The 22442-nt window shown below is 44.7% G+C and overlaps 2 protein-coding genes across 12 annotated transcripts in view; both read right to left on the reverse strand.

The window, feature by feature from the left end:
- Window positions 1-5174: 5174 nt before the first annotated feature.
- Window positions 5175-8913, reverse strand: ZDHHC23 (zinc finger DHHC-type palmitoyltransferase 23). Its single transcript, XM_065657516.1, has 4 exons — window positions 8807-8913; window positions 7809-8507; window positions 6872-7039; window positions 5175-6035 (listed from the first exon to the last, which is right to left on the reverse strand). Exons 1-4 carry the CDS (start codon window positions 8911-8913, stop codon window positions 5768-5770), a joined length of 1242 nt encoding a protein of 413 aa, XP_065513588.1. The 3' UTR covers window positions 5175-5767.
- A 1301-nt stretch (window positions 8914-10214) lies between these two features.
- GRAMD1C (GRAM domain containing 1C) overlaps window positions 10215-22442 on the reverse strand; it is a 56377-nt gene continuing 44149 nt past the window's right edge. For 4 of the 11 annotated variants that reach the window (XM_065647743.1, XM_065647807.1, XM_065647770.1 and 1 more), the window contains 9 exons: window positions 20650-20796; window positions 19764-19882; window positions 18651-18793; window positions 16830-16933; window positions 15943-16122; window positions 14371-14428; window positions 13757-13867; window positions 12794-12899; window positions 10216-10460 (listed from right to left, as the gene is read on the reverse strand). In XM_065647743.1, the coding sequence (XP_065503815.1) occupies window positions 10383-10460; window positions 12794-12899; window positions 13757-13867; window positions 14371-14428; window positions 15943-16122; window positions 16830-16933; window positions 18651-18793; window positions 19764-19882; window positions 20650-20796 (1046 nt within the window). In that variant the 3' untranslated portion in view covers window positions 10216-10382. The other 7 variants (XM_065647735.1, XM_065647753.1, XM_065647762.1 and 4 more) reach the window with 6 other exon arrangements.

The following is a 22442-nucleotide window of genomic DNA, read 5'->3' on the forward strand; positions in this document are numbered from 1 at the left end:
TCACATTTTAGGGTTCTATTCTGTTCTCAGTAGCTTTAGAATATATTTTCTTGGTAAGATGTTCCTTGGCTGGACAATTGCAACAGCAGGAAGCTGTGGATCCCAGAAGGAGCTGTGCTTTGGCACCCCTTTGCCGTTGCCTACATTTAACTTCCATACTATCATGGAGCTAAAGCCTGAGCTGGATCCAGCTGAGGCATAGGGATGGTGTTCAGGGATCAGGTGCATTCATACTGAAAGTGGTCTGAATCAAGGGGGAGATGAGAAGCCCCTCAATGTCCCCATTTGATCCCACCTGGCTGAAACAATTCATACCTCCTTGGCAGAAGCAAGGCTTTGCCCAATGATGTTGTTGAGACACTGCACAGGACACCCCTAAAATCCCTGGCATGATGTGTTTTCCAAATTAAAGCTCCAGCAAACATTTCCCAGCAGGAGGGCGACACACAAGAGAGCTTGTCAGACCAAGGAAACAGCTTCAGCCTGCAGCTGTGCTAAAGCATCCCTCCTGCTCCAGCATTTGGTTAGATGCAGATGTCAATGCCTTAATACTGGTCATCAGCCCACACTCTCAGAGCTCAGGCACACTCCTGCCTGTCAGCTCTTTGCTTTTCTCAGCAAAAGAGGGAGGTGGCTGCACAGCCACTTTCCTTCTCCTGAGCAAGGGGGAGGGCAGAATTTGCACTTTGTTACAACAGCAAACACAGAACCCTGAAGCGATGCCAAACTTCCCTTCTCCCCAACTCCATCCCGTTGACACCTGCCCTCCAGAGTTCTTACATGCTTTCCTAAAAACCTTAACCACAGAAATATATTCTTCTTGGTAAATCTGTGCAGCAGGCTCTTCAAAGTCTCCCAGGCCCAGTTCAAACTGGATTTGCATCAGTGTCTGAAGTATTAAATAAATTTCCTCTGCTCCCCTCAGGCAAACGAGACTGTAGCTGGGGACAGTAGTCAGCCCAGGAAGGGTCCATGAACCACTGCAGTCTGATCCACAGTTCATGTCTTTGCAGACCTGTTATGTATGATGGACACCAGCTGCAGTGGTGCACCTTGGCCTGCCTTGGCACATGAGCCGCCACTCCAGACATGCTCCTGTTGTGCAGGGGCAACATGGCAAGCCACAGAGGGAGGAAAAAATAATGGCCAGGGAATTACAGTAGTCTCATTTGTCCCCATTATCAGCACTGGAGTTAATGAAACTGGTGGCTGTCAGGGTATCGGAAGTCTGACAGCCTTCTGCACATACCACTCTCACCCAACTACAAACCTGGTTCACTGCTAGTACAAGGTCCTTGTTGTCAGCGAGTGCAAAGTAATCTTCAAAGAGAAATAGCTGAACAGCAGAGAGAAGTGCCACCTAGAAAATCAAAGCAGAGCTCTGGGAACAATCAAAGGCACCTGTGATTCTACTCATTAAAAGTCATCCTGCCTTTCAGCAGATGTCCCAAGATACCAACAGAATCAAAGGCTACATCTCTTCCCAGTATCTGCACAGAGAATATCCATGTCATTTCCAAACATGGCTTAGAGGAGGGTTTAAAGAGACTGCTCGTTTTCAAGGTTTTGGAGGTATTGCGTGGGCAGGTGTAGGAGGGAAGACAAAACACTGAAGAAAAAGGCTAGGAACCTGATCAGATACTGATAATGGATTGGTCATGGGATACAAGATCCAGGTTCAAATCCCCCACTGCAGGGGAATATGCCTAGTTTCCACGGTGGTGAAAACTGCCAGCAGGTTTCTGTTTCATCCCAACACCAACAAACCCAGCAGTCAACTTCTGCAGAACTGGAAGAACACTTGTTTCCTAGCCTCTCCTTAGCCTGTTGCTCCCTTATTCCCAAGTCCAACTCACAGCTAAATAGCCATGAGATGATGGCAGCTTTTGGTCATTTGACCTGGCTGAGTGTGCTGGCATAAATCAACAGTCCACTCCACAGATCATCCCTAGTAATTTATTTTGATTCATAATTGCATCCATTTGGAAACACTGAATAACAACGCAAAATGGACACAAACATGCACATACACACCACTCCTTTCAAAGCTCACAAATATGTTTCACAAAGTTTCTTCCTAAAACCTAGGGTGAAGAAAGAAGACAATTCTTTCAGAGTCCATCATCCTTCACATTATCACTACAGGAGTTCCATAATGACAAGATCTTGGGAGGCTGAATTCCTCTATTTCAGAAAGAACCTCACCTGTCCACAGAAAGATTTTCGCTGTGCAAACATCCTGATAGTGGAAGAAAATATTAGGAAACAGTAGAGTTCTTCACTGAAAGCAATACAGAAAAACACATTCATAATCACACACACTTCCTGCCCTAATGAGGCAATATACATTCATATAGAAGGAAAAAACCAAGCACATTATTAAGACATTTGGCAGTGAGGCAGCATCCATTTTATCTTCAGAAGAAATTTTACAGCAAATGGATTCATTAAGACACTTAAAAGCAACCTACTTTGAAGAAAAAAAAGCACCATCATAGCATGAAGGCTGAAATGTGATTAGGAGTCACAAGCAGCACCAACTCAGGCTCATCAGTACAAGTCAAATGGAGAAACAGTCAATGTGGGGACCTGTGACTTGCCTACAAAAAAGCATGATGTTAAGAAGACACAGTTAAAGAGTGCTGAGCCACCATTTACAGGGTGTATCTAAAGGTGCACAGTTCTTAGTACAGTCACCAAAACAGTAGAGTGCTGGCATTTGGACATGGAGGGTTCAACACTACAACAGCAGCATCATCAGAACACTGGCCCCTTAAGAGTTGCCCTGGTTTGCAGAAGTTCACACTATTTGTGAAACAAAAAATACTTCTTAAAAGGTCATGGTTAAAGCAGGCTAAACCCATTTCCATGTGTGGGTGGAGAGACATCGACGCTAGCTATTACAAAATCCTTCCCTGCTTCTGACCAGCTCTGGGTCCTCCTTCCACAGGGAAAACTTCCCAAGGGCCAGCAGAGTACTGTTTTCTGCACTGCCAGGTATGTGCATACAGTTTTACAGGTGAGACACTGGTCCTTGCCTCAAGGCCACACACACACAGACCATCAAGTCACCTGTCAAATGCAGCCTGCTCCCGCTGCTCAAACACCCAGGCAGCTACTAACACAGTGAGCCTGAAGACTGACTCTTTATGCCTCAGTTTTAACATTTTTCTACCAGCATGGCCAATTACAAGCTCAGCAATAAAATACTCAGAAAAGAAACTGTCCTTTAGTGCAGAAGCGATCACAACAATCTGCACTTGCTATAAGTGCAAAACGGAGTGTTACCCTTCAAGAGCTTCTGGATAACTCTCAGGGCTATTAAAAGGAGAGCTCCGAAGTATGCATCTGAAGCTCACTACTCTTCCGCCCTTTCAGATACCTTTTGGGTATCCTGTTACTTTATGCTTCCCATCTCCCAAGGCATTCACAAGGTAAATCCTCTCAGGAAGAAGCCAGGATGGTAAACAAAAGCTATGTCCTTAAAGAAGTCACCATTGCTATGCAGATTACAGCCACATGAACTTCCTGTTCACTGGGGAATCAGCACTGCATTCTCCTCCTAAAAAAGACCCAGCCTTGAAACCCTTTCAGTGTCCTGAATGGTTCTAGTTCCCTCTGGAGTAAGTACAAAAATAAAATTTATTTTAGCATTTTACCCCCGCTATACTGGAGCGGGCTTGATCAAGGTATGGAATGGTTACATTAATCCAAAGTTCTTTATTTCTAATCTGCATTCCAAAGTCCACACTGCCTGGGAAAACACCAGAGAGAGAGTCTCAGTGTAAGCAGTTCAAATGAAACCTCTCGTGCCAGAGCTCACCAAGAGACAAGGAACAAGGCTGCATGGACAGACAGCTTGCAAAGTGGTAACCAAACTCTGCCTGTGAGAGAAAGTGAGCATAACGGCATCAGGCACTGCCAGAGAAGCAATCTGCGATCTGCTCTGCTCTCTCACAGCCAGGAGTAGCAGGACTCTGAGAAACCACTTATCTCCAAGCTGTAAAGGCTCCCAGAGGTCATTCAGCTCATGGGCACGTGATTGATTTCTACACATGTAACTCACAGGTACAGAGAGGTTGGCTACCTCCACTGCAGGGGTTTCGTTTAGCCTAGGAGGTTATTCTGCCTTAATCTTCCCAAGCACCAGCAGGATGAGATCCGAGAAGATCACAAACCTGCTAGCCCACACCATCCTTGCCTCCAGGGTTGCCAAGCTCCAATTCATCTCAGCAGGCACCACCAAAGAGTATGCGCCAGGGAAACATTTACAGACAACTCATGTGGACAGGAGGTCTTTGTATCAATTTCAACTCCTAGGGTCAGGCTCCAAGCTCCAAACAGTCAGGTCATAGAAAAACAGTTAGCACAGTCCAGCCTTTTTCTTCACATTAGGGCCAGGGAAGTGGTCAGAAACCTTGGTGTGTTTGGTTAGATGCAGGAAGCAAGAGGTGTCCCCTCTACTTCCTTATAAAGGATTGCTCATGGAGTAAAAAGGGGTAAGAGGGAGTAATGGACACTCAGTAAGTCAGTAACGCTTTCTGCTCAGCCACATTCCAATTGCAGCTGCTCCTCAATTATCTGCTAGTTGTAGAAAGTGCCACTTGAAGAAACAGTGCAAAGAGGGATGTGGTCTTCACCTTAAACTGAGACATGTAATCAGGAGCACACACACCAAATATGGCAGACATCTCAAGGGACATCCCCAGCACTACTACCTTTTGGCACCATGCACCATCCATCCATTCTTCAGAGATAACGCACTCAGCCATCATCCCTCAGCTGCCTGCCACACAACTGGAGTCAGGGGTAGGCATGATCTGTGCATGCTGCACAGCCATCTAAAAACATCAGCAGCTACGAAAAGGCTCTTCCCTCTGCTTCTGCATCTTGGGTGGAGATAAGACAAGCCTTTAAACCAACGCAGACCAAGCTTGCAGAAAGAATGACGAGATCAAAGGTAACAGTGCCTTCTCACTCAGTTGGACCACACAGGGATTCTGTAAAGAGGTGAATGGATCTTACAAAGCCCTACAGGAATGTTGCTCACAAAGGCACTTAATAAAAGCATGTATGCAGCTAGATTGAATAGAAAAAAACCAAAAACCCAAAAAACAAAAACCAAAGAAAAAAAAAAGGCAAAACAAAAAACCAACAAAACACCCACAAAAAAAACCACCACAAACCAAAAAAGAAAGAAAGAAAAACAAAACAAAAACGCACCATAGAGGAGGGAGCTACTCAGTGACTGCCTAGACAGCCTCTTTTAGCCAAAAAGCTTGGCTTCTGCAGTGGTCCATTTATTATCTGTATCAAAAGCTCACCCTCTCAGCATCTCTGAAGTGTCACACATGGGTACGAGCCAGTTATTCCTTAACTTTTGCAGGAACCAGTGTACCCAGTGAAGTCCAGCAGTGAGTTCTCGATGCCAGAGTTCACGCCTAATAAAAACTCAAGTTCTCAAAACCATGTGCTTGCTCTTCTTCCTGCTGAGCTGAGCTGCACAAAGTTCCCCACAGTGGAAAAAGGCATCAGGCTCCTTCTCTCCAGGTTTATGCATATGGCTTACTGCTTTCTGCATCCCATTGCTGGCTGACAGCACAGAAAGAACCGTTCTGTCTGAGGGAGCTTCTGATGCGGTCAGTGATGGGATAGGCAGTCCACACACTGACCACAAAGGAAGGGTGTGGGAGGAGGGAGTCCTAGTGGAAGGGACCGTTCCCCTCCAAAAGAAAGTCAGTCACCATCATCTGCAGAAAGAACAGTGTCACACGATGTCTTCAGCAGAGTGCTGTGGAGGAGAAGACCCCAGGCTCAGGAAATGGCCCCAGTTGCATAGGAAACCCCTGTTATACTGGCCAGTGTCTATCACTAACCCACCCAGGAGCCTGCGCCCAGTGTTGTCCCGCAGAGCCAGCCGAGCTTCCCTCTCGGTCACGTTGTAGCTGATGTTCAACAGTTGGATAAGGAGGATGTATCCCATGCCAGCTGTTACAATGGCACAGTACCACACACAGGTGAACGATAGAGCAGAGCTGGCGGCAGGGAAAAAGATGGGAAGGAAGCCATTTAGTTTTGGAGCAGCTGCTTTACAGTGACTTTCCCTGGTAATCACTATCCTTTCAAATTCCTGTCTACATCTGTCATAGTGATCTCACTTCACTGCTTTCATCAGATAATCCTTAAAGGCTTCCTCAAAATTAAAGCTGTAGGGTTTACTTAATGAGAGCTTTTGGCGCTACCAGAGCTACTCTTGCACATTGCTATTGCACTACCTAGCTTCTTACTGTTGTAAAGGTACTCAGTCATTATTTAAGGACATGATACATTTGATAGAGGGTGAAATGGAGTACAGAAAGTAGAGTCACTTGTGCTACTGTACTCTGCACACGGGTGGTAGCGCCAGTCTCTGAACTTCACGTCCAACACTTCTCACCACCCTCTCTGCCAGACAAGGCATATCAACGCTGTCTGTTCTAAGCAGATAATTCAGAGGGACAGTCACTAGATAAACAGTGAGGGATGAGAGAAGAGACAGCACACGGATTTCAGACTGTCAGAGCGTTACCTGCAGCTGGAGGGCAAACATATTTAAGGGTGTATATGTATAGGACACAATAAATAAAGACTTCAAATCTCAGCTCCTCCAACAACTTTTTCCAAATAAATGGTGTGCTCTCTCCAAGTCTCAGGCTCCCCACCTTGACAGAAGCAGTGATACAACCCTGCTTTCCAGAACTTTCTAGTGAGTGTTTTTTGGTCAGGTTTGACAGTCAACAGCACTGGCCTAGAGCACAGAATGAAAAACAGGAGCTAAGCTGCCTGACCAAGCCCATTCCCACCCCACCTCTCTCCCAGACAGACATCTCACCTGTAGTCAGAATAGGCCCCGGGGCAGTAGAACAATGCCACAAACGGAGTTTGGCCCCTACAGATGGTATGCAGGGTCAGTGTTATCCCATACACAGAGGTGAGCATGAAGAAGGAGAGTGCAAGGATGAACGCTTGGTGGTTCTGCTCCCCTACACAGCTGTTAATCCTCCAAAAGGAAAGAAGATATTATTTTGCTTAAAAAGAAAAGAAGCTGCCTTACCTTGTCTCTTCCCTCCCCCAGCTGAAAGAGAACCTAATTTCCAAGGTGCTTCTATACGACACAGGCTCATAACTTTGAAACACATTCAAAGAAGCTTTATAGCTTTTTATAGAAAGGTTATAGGCACAAGTGAACAGACTAGTAGGGTAATGGTGGTGGACCATTTGCCTCAACTTTTAGCAAGTGTAATATCTTTTGCTGAGACACACCTATACCCTACTGCTCCTTGGTTACAATACTGCATGACCACAGGCAGCTCTGCGTTCCCTTATCCCAGGAGAGCACTAATGCAAGCTAACTACTGAATTGCTAGTGCTCCACAGACCAAGTCTTAAAAACAAACAAACAAATTAAAACAAAACAAACAACCACCACCAAAACAAAAAACACCCACAACAACAGCAAACCACCACCACCACCAGACACACACACACAAAACCCCAAGTAAAAACTTCACAAATGAACAAAAAAACACACACAAAAAAACCCAGTAGAGAACCAGAGGCAATTCTGAAGTACGTGGTAGAAGTTATCAGGTCATCCCACTTAACAACAAACAATTTTGTCTATTTTAAGTGGGATACCATCCTTTAAAAAAATGCAGTAACTCCATTTGACAGAGATTGTAAAAGAAGAAACTAACTTAAAAGCCAGACAAAGGAAAAAAAAAAAAAAAAAGAGAGAATACACATAGCCTTAACAGTCCAAAACTTACCAGACACAGTGATGGTCCAGTCTCCTTACACACCTGCCACAAAGCCGGCAGTGCCCTGCTCGGGCTGGTCTGACCAGCTGGCATTTAGCACACCAATCCTTTTTCACACCTTCCAGCTCCTCAGTTGACATCCTGGAATGGCCTTTGGCCTCCCCATTCACAGCACGGCTGCTGGCAGGTCCTGATGTGGTGACGCCATGGAGCCCGTTGTAGCTCCCTCTAACACTCTTGGGCAAATCCTGGTGTGATGACTTCTCGTTGCTTACTGGGATTGGAAGGTAGCCGGGGTCTTTCTTGGCTCGAGACAGGGCTGCAAGCATAAGAATTAACCCACAGGTGAGCGCGACCACTTGGGAAAACCCCACGTGGCCTCGGGGAACCACCTCCTGTAGAAACACATAGTACATGTAGCCCAAGGAGAAGAGCCCCAGGCTCAAGAAGAAGAGAGTCCGTTCCTTCCTCCTGTGGGTGAGGTAGTAATACCAGAGCACCACCACGGGCAGCGATGTCAAGATGACGAGCCCCAGCAGGAAGTGCAGAGCGGCAACGTGGAGGAAGACGGGCAGGAGAACCAGCGGCGGCACGAGGCTGACGTTGATCTTCACGGCCCCGGCGAACCACGGGACCCGCAGCCGGTCCGCCACCGTGTCGGCGATTCTTCCCAGCGCTCCCGGGGGCAAGGACCTGCATGTCAGCCACCTGTTTTCGGGGGGGGAAGCACACACGCGGGCTGGCACCCGAGACCCTTCCCCTGCCTCGCCCCGGGGCGCCCCCCGCCCGCCTCCCCCTGCCCTCTCTCCCGTCCAGCTTCCCGAGAAGCGGCGCGCGGATCCCCTCCCCTCAGGGGGCAACGGCTGCTCGCGAGGGGCAACGGCTGCCCACGGGGCTTTACGCGAGGCGAGGGGACGCCCAGGGCCCCCGCTGGGAAGGCGTCAGGCAGCCGGGCGGCGCTGAGGGAGGCCGGGGGCCCGGCGGGGCTGGGGTCGCGGAGCCCTTACCTGTCGCAGCCCTCATCCAGGTCCTCGCAGTCGCAGCAGCACGCCGCGAGGTGGTTCCTCTCTCCCCGCCGGTCCACGTACTCGCAGCAGCAGAGAGGCTCGTCCATCGCCGCCCACTCCGCCGCGCCCTTGCCCGCCACCCTCCCTCAGCCGCCGCCGGGCCGGGGACGCGGCTCGCACGGCAGCGCCGCCGCGGCTGCCGCCCCGCCCCTTTCCCAGCCGCAGGTGCCTCGCGCCCGCCACCACCTCCTCCACAGCGGCCCCGCCCCCTCCGCGCAGAGCCCGGCCGCCATTGGCCGCCCGCGCCCCAAGCGTCTCCCGAAAGCGGAGGTGTGCGAGTGAGGGACACCCCCCTCCCGCCCCGGGCACGTCCACCTGACGGCGGAACGACCCAATGCCTGCCCGGGAGGGGCGGGGCTGGCCGTGACGCGGTGGCACCTGGCTTAAAGGGCCAGCGCAACAGGTGGCGGCTGCATGCGGCGGCGGGGGGACACCGCGTGGGGGGGTGGGTCCCACCAACACCCGAAGCCGGGAAGAGACCTCGACCCAGCCCCGCCGCCCCCCAGGGGAAACAAGGCTGTGATGGGCGTGGTTGGACACGCATGGCTGGGGAAAGTTTCCCACCCAGCACAAACGGCCACCGACCCTATGTAGGGTTTCACCCCAGGACCCTGCCTTTCGGGACTGGGGCCCCCTCCTCCCCATCTAACCTACCGTGGGCTGCTGACAGAGGAGCTGGGCTGTTTGCACCACTCTACAGCCATGGTCTGAGCCCATAGGAAAGCTGCAGTTTCCCCTACTTTCAATTTTTGTTTCCATTTTCCTTCTCTCAGTCTGCCTAGAAAAAGCTTGAAGGCATAAGAAAAGGTGTTTCATCATCAGTGGGCACACCATGCTAAAGAACTGAAGAGCAGCTCTTGATGGAGGGAAAATACTGAGGGCTGAAATTTCTCTGGGAGAGCCAGAAACATATGGCAGAAGGCAGCCTGCCAAAGCTCAGTATGTGAGAGATTTAGCAAAGAGGTAGCAAGCATTTCTCCTGTTTAGTTAATTAACCTTAAAAACAGTCATCCTTAAAGATGGTGACTTGTTTTACAAGGTCCGCATAGCTAAAAAAAAAGCATATAAAGTTCGTGTGGCTTTGAAACCACCACCTGTGGGGTTTTTTTCCCTCCAAAATGACCATCAGTGAAGAGCATTTAAGTCAACATAAAAAGCTGAGATTTCATTAAAGACAAGCCCAGCTCTCTGCCAAGGGTGTTCTCTCCTCCTCTGAAATGTGCAGATCTATTTTCCAGCAGTACCACTGCCCTCACTCACTCACTCACCACGGGATCTGAGAGCTCCACACTGCTTGTAAGCAAGACTCCCCAGGAATCTGGGCTGGCAGGAGAGACAGATCTCCAGGTTATGGGAATGCAGAACCCAGCTTGCTTCTTCCAGAAACCTTTATTCTGTGTAGCTTTTAAGCCAAATAGTAAAGAGTCCAAAGGTGACAGGCACAATCCCTACCCCACAAGTCCTCACACACAAATCTTTTCTTCTGACATCCTGAATGGAAAACCTGATGTGGGTATTAACTCTCCGTCTTGCTGCTCTGTGTCCTGTTCAAGTGGTCAAAGCTTCTTTGCAGCATGGAAAGGGACATCTTCAGCTGTAACAACACAACCATCATACTCCCCTAATTATTTAAGTCAGTCTGCTGCATAGGTGAGTGATATGAGGAAAATAAGGTTTCCCTCCTCCTTTTCTTTTAAAGATTTCATGCAATTTCCACCTCCCTGTTTCTATAAACAGTTGCCTTACTGTGCTCTCCTAACAATTATATTCAGTACAGTTTCTAATTGCCAACAGTCCAGGATGATAAAGTCTTAATTCCATGCCAGACAATAGTGCAGAAGATAAGCCACACCAGCCATTTTTAGTCACAGTTAACGTTCATAGCAAATACTCTAAGGAACATGACAGCAAAGCATGAATTTTATTTTAATATCTGGCCCTCCCAGCACATTTTGGTGCACAAAGTGTGTTTGTATTATTGACAACCCTCAGAAAACACAGGATAACAGGCACTAAGATGTGTCATGACTTCCAGACAAAAGTGTTATTTGAGATGAAAAAGGTGGCTGAATTATCACTTTTTTTTAAAACACTGTTCAGAAGGCAGTTTAACACCTCAGAATTGATTTTTTTGGGTAGTAAGCAGAGAAACTGAAAAGGGCATGGAAACCAGGAAATTCCTTTCTACAGTTAAATTTCCAGCACTTAAGCTTTTTCAAGTTGTGATCAAAATGGTTAATAGATTAATAACAATTTTGTGTGCAGAGACCTCTGAATGAGAAGTATCAAAAATGGTTTCTTTTTCTACCCTCCTTTACTGCGTGGGAGAACACAGAGTGAACTGGTGATGGATAAAGGTACATGTGAACTCCCCCACAGCTTTCCTAATCTAATAATTTCTTCTGTCACATTTTAAGATTTAATAAAAGAATTTAAAATCAGAACAGTCATAGGTTATAAGTATGAATTTACTGTCCCTCACTTACTGAATTGAAATTTCAGCCTAGGGCTTTGCCAGTCCTGGACTTCCACATTAGAGGGACACAACAGCATTCAACCACCTCATTTTTTTATATAGTATCTAGGAACCTGGAAGTGTAAATTACTGGGAAGAAGGAAGATTAACTCCATAGCTACAAAGCTTCTCTGAAACATACAGTCTATACATTTATTTTTCACTGGAGATTAGGTGGCCCATTGATACCAAGGTGTCCTGGTTTTGTTAAAAACAAGACCAGTTTCTCTTTTAGTGAATTTTCCTTTCAGCTAAGTTCTTCTAAGTAACTGCACTTTCCTGAATTTTTGCCTGCATGTTTTTTGGACACTGTACTCCAAAGACCAATAAGATGACCAATGGAATGCTGAAGCAGCTCATGTTTAGATTTATTGCTATGACAGCCAAGAATTCTGATAACATCCCATAATTGAGAGGGGCATGTTTGAGGAGGGGCGGACAGAACAGGTGACTAAAACTGACCAACTGAGCATTCCATCCCATAAACATCACACACCCTATATAAGAGAGAGATCACGAGGGTCTCACTCTCTTCAACCGTGGCCAGCATCTAGAGAGGACCCTGCTTGAATGCCTGCGACCTTAGGCTGAGACCCTACATCCCTGCATCCAGTTTCCAGTTTGCTGTGAAGTCCCACCTGGGACTTCCAGGTGCCTGCCCTGCAGCTGCTGGAGCCACGCCAGCTCCCGGATCTGCCATCGCTGGAGTGACACCAACTCCGTATCAGGCAAAGCCACTACCCCGGGACATTCAAGATTGGTTTTGTATATTTTGTATCATTTTCTCTATTTACTAGTAGCATTAGTAAAGCCTTTAAACCCTTTCCAACTTGAAGTCTCTCTCCCTTTTTCCTTCTTATCACTTTTTCTTATTTAAGAAAAAGGGTGGGGGGGATTAATAGAGAGCATCTGCCACAGTTTGTTGCTGCCTTGCAGTAAACCTTGACACAAGGCTAAGTGAAGCTCCCATCAATATCTAGAAGAGTAATGGGGAGGAAAAGCCAGGATAAGTCTGAATGAAGAAAACCCATAATGAGGTGGGCAAATACTTAGCTATGTTTTGAGTCTTCTTAGAAAAGAGAATCTGTTTTGAATTACTCCAGTCTTTGCTTTGTCACAACTCAGAACTGTAGCAGCACATCTCATAAAGGCACTTGACAGGTTTAAGAAAATTGACATGAATATTTAATCTTAGTCGCCCCCCCAAAAAAACCCAAACGCCCCAACCCAAAACATCAGAAACATGAACATTACCTATGTACCAAATTCAAGCCTAGTACAAAACAGGTCAAGGAGTCATGAAAACTTCAGTTAGCACTAGAAGGCTTCAAACAAAAGCTACGATAGCCTAAGGGAGAAAAATTGAATTGCTGAGAAACACAAATATTACCAGGAAAGACTAGCAGACTTACCTGCTCAAGCATTTCAATTGAGTCTCTCAAAACTCCCTTCACGTGTTTAACCTGTTCCTTATTATACTGAGGGATCTCCTCTTTTGATACCATTTCTGGGGATATACTGAAAGAGATTGAGATTACATCAGAAACCTGAAATAAGCACCTCCATGTCTTTTCTAAAAGCAACTGCTATCTGCCACCATTGCTCTGCCATTGCCAAAAGCATCCTTTCCCAGAAGCCACATAAAAAGCTGCCTGCAGTTGAATTTCATTCCCTATTGCCTTGAAAATACTGTCTTGGACCTCTGTAGACAACAGCTGCCACAGACTAATGAGCTCACATGATATCTACAACGTAAGTTCTCACACTTCAGAGGGCAAGATCCTTCTTATGAAGAAAGTTACTCTAATCAGTTCCGAGATGATGACTATGGGAGGTCACCACACAAGCCTCCATACTCAAGATCAGGTTATGGTTTGTAACTTGTTTGCCGATACCATACTCAAGAGAGGAAGCAACATCTGAGCCTCTTCCATGTGTCTGAACACAAAAGGCACTTAACATGGAAGTTTGAGGTAGAGAGAGGTTTTAGTAGGAGACTCACAGAAAGAGGCTAAAAAGCTAAATTCATCTTTAACGTTACATTTGAGATCATGCTGGTTCACATAGGATGAAGCAAAGCACTTGGGTGCTCTGATCAGCACTATGATATTCACAGAAGATGAGTTACAGCAGGGTGATAAATGCCAGCTAAGGTTAACACTCCTCCAAAAAACAGCTTATCAAAGGACAAATTTATTACTGCAAGATGCAGTCAGACACATCACTGGATATCAGCATAGACCACAGAAGAGCACCTAGCCTCAGCAGCTTTTGAAAACTTACCATTGAGAGCTTAATTGTTCAAAAATGTATTTAGATCAGATTCTCATGTAAGGTGAGGAAGAAAGAACACAAAGATTGTGAATTCAACTTACTTCAAAGAGCTTTCTTCCTGAAGCTGGACATGATAGAGAGACTGAGCTGCATGCTCTATCTTTGACAGTTTGAGAAACAGTGTTATATTCAGCAAGACCAAGAGCAGCAAACTGTAAAGAGAAGAGAACAAAAATCAAGTCCTGTAACAGTTTTGGTTGCAATGCTACAGAAACAACATCTGAGATAAAAACAGCTAAGAAAAGAGAATCCTTCTGGGAGAAAAAAGGTGCAGGGCAGTGCTACACTGAAAATAAAGATTTATTCAAACATTTCTTAGCAGCTAGTGTTAAACTGTGCAATAACAACCTATAGGAATGACAGTGTCTCCCCTCGGAACTTTTAAAATGAGGAAAGAGTAAATTCTAGACTTCTTTTTAATAGGATCAGGCCTACGTAAACCTGCAAGGTAGACTGGTTTGGCAAGTCAGCATTTTCATTCCATGTGTCACTTTTTAAGTCAATCCATTCCCCACCTATACCCAAGTGCTCCATTCAAATTAAGTTAGGGTCTATCATCCTACATGCAATGTTAACATGCGAGTGAGATACAAATACAGATGAAAACCAAGGTGAGCTCGAGTCAAGCTACATTTTAATGCAAGTGAGTACTTACAAGACACTCATTACTACAATGATGGTGGTGGTCCTACTTACAGCATCTCTTTTCCTTCCTATAGGGCATGGAAGAGAAGGAGGTTAAAAAGTACTGAAGAACATTCCTAAAGGATGCCTGCAGATACATGCCAGTGCCCAGCATTTCACACAGAATAGTTCAACAGCTTCTGATGGAAAAAAATAACAGATCATGTGGGTGCACAAGATCATCTCCAACATTCACCAAGGCATTTTTGCAGTCATCTTGGACAGCTGGACAGTCAGACTCTTCTGTCAGGAACAGGATTCTCCCTACTCTAGTATGCTGGGGAGAACACAGCACTGGAGCACACTCACATTAAACCTAGATAGCATGAGGAGGCTTCAGTCCATTCAAACACTCATTCAAAGCATACACTGCTAGTCACACATGAGCAGACACAGGCTACATAGTGGTTCTCTTCTGCTTGTTCTCCTGCCCACATTAGTCTTTCTGACAACCAGTGTCAAATCAAGTTCTCCTGTAACTTGTTTCATCCTTACTGGCATGGTTTATATATGGACCTGAAGCCAGTCTTTCAAAAGAACATCTGCTAGTCCTCAGACAACAGGGACCAGACACTAGTGAGGGAGAGGAGGTGTGCATGTCCTCTCCAAACAGAGCAGCAGTCACCTTCTACTATGGACAGGCTGGTCTTCAAATAGTAATTACCTGTTCTCCTATAATGGTTCCTTACATTCACATTTCCCACCCTGGACAAAGGCCATGCATGAAAACTGTAGTGTATACCGAGACAGACATGCTCACCTGAGAAGGTGAAGCAGCAGTAGCAAAATTAAGTGATCAAGAAGTAATCTCAGGTAAAGAGCTCATTACACATGCTGTTGATCCAAATACTCTGTGTTGCCTTCCCCTTTAGGAAAGACCACTTTGTTCCTACTTCAGTGTTTACAATTCAACTTGTGTCACAAAATCCACCATTCTCTGGTACACATTAGTGCATGTTCCTCATCACTGCAGGTGTAGCTAATATTGCATATGCCAGTGTCCAAGTCTGCCATGCCTAGTGACAGCGGAACTGCAAGAAATGCATCAGTGATGCACAAATTACAGAAGCAGACAGCAAATAGACTCTTTAATATTAAAAAACCACAATGAAATAAGAGATGATAGGACCAAGAGGCAAGTGACAGTTTAAGTTAAATCAACTCATGAGTTGCATGTTCAGTTATTTGAAGAAATAAAGCATTTTCTCAACAGCTTCACAAAAGTCAGGTTAAATCTCTTTCTGATCCTATTTAATTTTCAATCCTATGCAGGCACAGTGCAGCATTTTAGGTCTTGGTTGTTTTTTGTTTGTTTTAAAAACAGAGTGTGAGATTAGGTTTGATTTAATGAGATACTCAGAGTAAAAGTGACTATGCATGCTCCAAATGTATTTTATGCAAGCTTAAACACACCAAAGCATTTGCTGTCACACTAATTAAAGACAATGAGAGTAATACACACACACAAGTGTTACCCTTGCACTATTTTACAAGTTAAGCTTTCTTCAACACGTTTCGGAAAACACAATATAAAAATTCCTACCTGTTATGCTGCCCTGGGACTCTACTCCCATGTCACTAGAGGAGTGTTGGGAAGAGCGTTTGGGAAGCGATTCTCCCAGACTCCGGTGTAAAGTACGTCGCCTTCGTCTCAGGGCAACTAATTTACCAGAGTCTTCTATGGACTGATTAAGTGCATATTCCTCCATTAAGAGATCTGATTCTGCAGTGGGAAAAAAACAAGGTTACCGAAGTTTCAAAAGGAAAATTCAAAAGCCTTGGCACTGAAGACTTAAATTGTGAGATATGGAGGGTGGCAGTGAGAGGAATGAGTGCACCTTCTAGTAAGTGAAGCAGGTAATTAACAAACTACACCTTGACCTGTAGTACCTGTCCTATTTGCTAGAGGGCACTTAGTACACTTTTCAGATACAGTGTACATTCAGCCTATGCAGGATTGTTTAATGCTACGTTAGGCAGCAGTTGGAGGAGCACTTCATGACACTGTTAGACTGAGACTAGGAATTGTGTTAGACCGCGAGCCTGCAGCCGTGACTGGGCAGGCTGGTAACAGACACAGCCAGGGAGCCTGCCAAGTGCCACTTCATCTCTTCTCATACCCGCAGTCAAGGAAATACTTAAAGACAGGCACATGCAGTTGAGGGTAACAACTTCCCTGCTGCTCCTCATGGTTCCTTCAGAAACCAGTTATGACAAGGTATACAAGAGCTCCTTGTCAGCATTAAGTTACAAGGCTTCTTTTACATCCTGGAATTGACAGATATATTGATGACAGGAACTTCTGACTTGGAGATTCCTTTGGTGTTGCCTTCTTTTCAAACCATTCTTCAAGGAATCAAGTTTGACAGACACAAAAACATACATAGGAAAGGACTCCTCCTTACTCTACCAGAGAAGAAAATGCCTCACCAAGTTGTTTGAAGTTTTCCTGTATTCCTCCCCAGGTATTCTTCTCAATTACAGACTTGACAAGGCCCCAAGGCTGTTTTTTATACCTCACTTCTGCAGAAACCCTAAAAACCAGAATGCAATAGTGAAAGAGTGCTTTTCTAGGTAGCACAGTGATAGCAGAAATCTCTTATCAGAAGCAGGCCTTTATCTTATGTTCATTATCTAAAATACCAACTGGAACTGCCCTGGCTTTCCAACTGGATAGCACTGACGCTGAAGCAAAGCAAGAGACAGCAGCAAAAACAATATATCTAGCTAAAGCTTCAGGAGATTTGAATGTTCAAATTATGGAAAACATTTTAAATTTTTTCCTTCAGACTCAGACTAGGAGAAAACTTCTCTCCTCTGAAGTGTTCTCATTTTGATGTATATTCAAAATAGGCTTCAGACCTTCAGATTATAAAGTCCCGCTTTTTACTCTATGTGTGTACACACAATGTATTACATGGGCACCACAAAGACAGCACGTGAAATTCATTATCGCCACTCACACCAAGTGCTCAGATCCTACCCTGAGTAGACAGAAATTAAAATGTCTTTCTGTGAGCATGACAGAAGGGAAGTAACATTCCTGCCTTGCAATTACACAGGTCAAGCTAATCAATAATGCTTCCATAATAGAAATTATTTTGAGTAGAATACTCCAGAGGGCTGCTTTTAACAACTGAATGAAACCCAAAGCTCTTAATAAAGGACAAAAGGATAGCCTGTTATTTTGATTTGTTTAAGTCAAGAACACTGACTGTCCCAGAAAACTTTTTTCAACATTTCCAAATAATCACCCAAATCAAAGTCCACTGTGCTTCTAGTCTAACAAAACAGCATCTTTCAAATAGAGTTTTGGAGCCATTTTAAATGCAGTATAATAAAGCCAGCTGTAACAGTACTACGTGACTTCTGTTCTCTACATGCATGCTCTGTACACCACATTGAAACCTAGGCTTTTACTCTTACCCTAGGGCTGCCATGTGTCTCAGATAAAACAAATACAGCCCTCAAAGAGAAAAAATTGACTCACTGAAAGAAAATAATCCAGAACAGTCGTTCCAAGACCTTTCTTCCCTTCTCCTCTGAGAAGAGTAGGAGTCTTCAGCACTCTATAAAAAGCCTGAGATAAGCCATAATAAAATCTGGGCTTGCTTACCCTTCTTTGGTACTGGTAAAAGCTTGAGATAAAAGATTTTACTAAAGACAGCACAAAAACAATCAAGGATTACATAGTCAGAAAGTCACGGAAATGCACTGAACATGGAACTTGATCACTTCAGGCATTTTCAACAAACAGGAGAAGAAAGGGAAGTGCCTTTTAAGACTTAAGAGTTTAATAATGAAGCCTGATTCACTTGAGTACCCTCCTTGCAAAGGTACATCTGTTCTATCTTTTCTGTCCCCTCCTGTGAAACCATCCTCCTCTGCAGGCCCTTAGCAAGGACACCTGTAAAACTCTGGAACTACCTGAGATGTTTTATTACAATTTACCCCACTCACACAGCTGCACTCAAAACCACAAGGCTGGTCAGAACCCAGTTCAGTCTTGGAGATGAGCTCCATACCTCAGAGTCAACACAAGAGTTTGGTTCTCACTGAATTCATGAGATCCAAATATAGCACATATGTGACACGAGAGAAACCAAGCTTATTTTTCAGAAGAAATCCCCAGCTTCAAGAAAAACTGACCTTCTCTATGCTGTTGGCAGATCTTTTGATAAGCACACTTCAGCAACCCATAACACATGTGCCTTGGCTTCTCCCCTCCCACTGTGCACCACTCAGGCTCACCGTAATCGACACTTGTGACTGGATGTGCGGCTGATGCAGTATCTGTTCACAGTGTAGAAATAATCATGATAGGGGACATCATGGGTCAGTATCTCAGCATCCACCTGGTAAGACTGACCTTTCTGGCTCTGCTTATGCAGGATCTACCATAAAAGAAAATAAAAATAAGAAGGTATATTCACGGTACCTGATTTTTTTTTAATCTTTCAGCCCAAATTCCTTAGACTAGGATCAACCAACTCCAAGTGAAGTGGAGCATGCCACTGACTCATGACCACAGCTCTTCTTTGAGCCTGACCTATGAGACCTTTCCCAAAGCAGAATTACAGAATGGCTGAGATTGGAAGGCATCTCTGGTGGTCACCTTGTCCAACCTGCTCAAGCAGGGCCATCTAGAGCTGGTTCCCAGGACCACATTCAGATGGCTTTACAATATCTCCAAGGATGCAGACTCCACAACCTCTTTGGGCAACATGTTCCGGTGGTCCATCACTCTCACAATAAAAAAAAGCATTTTCTGATGTTGACAGTGAACCTCCTGTATTTCAGATTGTGCCTATCGCCTCTGGTCCTTTCACTGGGCACCACTGAAAGATGTGGCCTCTGGAGATGAAGGCCTGGCTCAGACTTCTTTGCACCCTTCCTTCCTTCAGATACTTATATACATTGTAAAAGCCCCTCCTAAGCAGTCTCTTCTCCAGGCTGAACGGTCCCAGCTCTCAGCCGTTTCTCATATGAGAAGCTCCAGTCCCTCCATCATCTTAGTGGCCCTTCACTGGACTCTATCTCTCTCTCTCATACTGGGGAGACCAAAGTGGACACAAAGCATTTCACTGCATCTTTTCACCCCCCAATTCATAAAAGATGTTAATACTTTTCCCCACGGACTTTGTGGGAGAAGTTTACAGCCATCTGTAAAGACAGAAAGCCTCTCTCATTTCATCAGCATTTGCTCACTAATGGTGAGGGGGCAGCAAGCTACCCTTAGAGATGCTATGTTTAAACCGCAGATCCACATTCAGCTTAGTGAACTCTAATCCACGGTCAGATCTGACAGATCATAGAGCTGACCTCTGCCTTGCTTTGAAGGGCACAGATACATGCACACAGTACCTGCTTTTCAGTTGCAGTTGTGAACTTCCCACAAAGTGGATTGTTAATTGTTACAGTGTACGTCAAAGTCCTCAACTGATTGCCACTGGAATCTCTATTCCAAGGGGTTGATACAGCATCTAGATGAGAAATTATGTAAAATTATGTAAAATCTCATATGGAGACTATTTAAAAGGCATTATCTCTACCCTTTAATATCTTAACAGTTTAAGAACAGTAGTGGGGAGACAAAATGGATTCCAAATGGTCACGGTTTTTGCAGGAAAGGGGGAAACTAGTTCACTGACAAACAAAGGTGAGGCACTAAGTAGCTGAACCTGAGTCTACTGAAAGAGACTTGAGGGCGGGGAAAAGAGTAAGCAATTAAATGAAAATATGCCATTTCCCACCTGTTTAAAGCTGAATAGATTCATTTAGCATTATCAAAAGCTTTTGCCACTTCGCTTTCCTCGACTTAATTTTCTGTTCTTACGATCTCAGTAAATAAAATTTACTCATCCAGAAAATTAAAGCCCGTGAGTATCATTTAGAAGGATGCAATGATTTTTCCTGTGTGCCAGCCGTACACATTTCACTATTTCTGGGACACAATGTAATCAGAAATACACCACAGCATGCATCAACTTAACAGCCTACCCAAAATTCAGGCATTAAGGTGCAGTTTTGTAGTGCCCTGAAACAAGGTTTTTCCTCCAAAGTGTGACTGATATACAGAAACAACAGGCTAGCTCTAAATATCCTCTCTCATAATGGAACTTTAAAGATTCAAAATTCTTTTAAAGCAAGGAGAAATTGAAAATTCAACTTAGCTCTATTCAACACTTCTCAGAGGCTAAAATTTTCAGGATACTTTGCAACAAGGACAGAAGGGAGAAGAGTGTATTACCTACTATACTCCTGGAATTGAAAAACCTCTGCATGAAGTGAGAATTGGTAAAAAGGATTTCAAACATCTTCTCTGCAGTGATGTGGAAAACTCTGTTTATAAAAATTTTCCCATAGAGATCATTCTCAGAGACAGTCTCCTTCACTGCTAAGGAAAGGTAGAGAAATCAAGGTTAAGAAAAGAACACTATTATGAAGAAACTTTATAACATTCCAAGCTTTATTACAGGTCAATTCCTTCCCCAGCTTGCATCAGCATTTGTTTCTCACTCTCAGAAACCCAGCAATGATTAGTAGGTAGGTTGTCTTCAGGAGCAAAGTCCAGAGTTGATTTTCTAGCCACCCACCCCATTTCCCTATGCAAACATAAATTGATAAGCCAACATCATAAGGTCCTATCCGTTTAGTTTTGCCTTCAGTATTCTACTCATCCTATAGAAAACACCAGGCAAGACAAAAAGTTATTGTAACCTTCATTAATATGTATGCATATTGTACAAAGGACACATGCATAGCAAGCAGGACAATGAATCCATACTAGCTTTCTTCTTACTTTTGGCTAGTTTCAGAATTCTGCTTTCGACCTCTGATTCCAAAGTCTAAGAGACCAGGTACAGACTCCCAAACAGTTCCTCAAACTGCTCCTATTATAAATAGGTATGGAGAGAGGAATCCAAAAGTACCCAGCTCCATTTTGCAGTCCTGAGAAGTGCACCAAGATGCTTAATCGCTATTCTCTATTTCAAAACCACCAACAAGCACCCCAGTGATGTTCTGTGGCTGCAGCACTGATCTTTGCTATTTCTGCTTCTTGTTGGCTGCTGGCATGACTCAGCTTTGTGGTTGTCTCAGCCACTCTTGCAAGAGATAAGGGACAGAATTATAATCCTGGAGGGCAAGCAGTTTCCTATGCCAACCTCAACTCAATCTGCTTATGCTTCAGAAGCAAGTCCACCCTAAGCTATAATTACTGAAAAACAAACAAGACCCCCCCCGCCACCCCAACACATCACTAAAATGAAACAAAAAGCCTGAAAGCAAATCTTATGGAAGCAAGACTGAAGTCAGGACATCTAACCTTTCAACTGATACAAATGAATGCTCAGAGCTAGCAAAGGTCAGTGCCAGCCACCAATGCAAAGGTACCCTGAATATGAAGCTATAGGTCACAAGCTGCCTAGAGGCTAAGGTTACAGCACTTAAAACATTACTGCTTGGTAGCAGCCAGTATTGATAAATGCAAATACAGAAACTAAACACAACAGTCCCTAATGAAATCCAATTCTGACTGAGCAGACTTCCACTTTAGTGCTGCTTCTAGCCTGCTCAGAGTCCCTGTTATAGCTCTGCCTCCAAAAATGTGAAGTGTGAGTGCCACATTTTTGTGCTTGCACAAGAGATATACTTCCTTCCCACATCATGTTCTGCCTATGCAATTTTAAGTCTACACAATTGTGAGGTGGGACATAAAGCAAGCACATGTTCTAAGAGGCCTATTTAACCAGTCAAGATGCAGTCATTATGTGTCAGAACACAGATTCTGCTGTGCTGAAACATTCTATAAGAAGCCAGAAATTCAGCCCGTTTTTTCAGCTTATGTTCACTGTATTTCCTCTCAGAGCTGAACCTAAATCCAGCAAAATGCAGTCCAAGTGAACTGTAAGTTTGACCTCAGCTAACCAGACCTCAACATGACAGACCTCTCCTTTCAGAGTGCCCTCCCCACCTCCTCTCTTTTGCTCAGAGACAAGAAGCTTCAGATACTGATGTTCACATCTCCTTTGCCTACTGCAC

This window comes from Caloenas nicobarica, chromosome 1 (genome assembly GCF_036013445.1).
Source record: "Caloenas nicobarica isolate bCalNic1 chromosome 1, bCalNic1.hap1, whole genome shotgun sequence".
Taxonomy (NCBI): domain Eukaryota; kingdom Metazoa; phylum Chordata; class Aves; order Columbiformes; family Columbidae; genus Caloenas; species Caloenas nicobarica.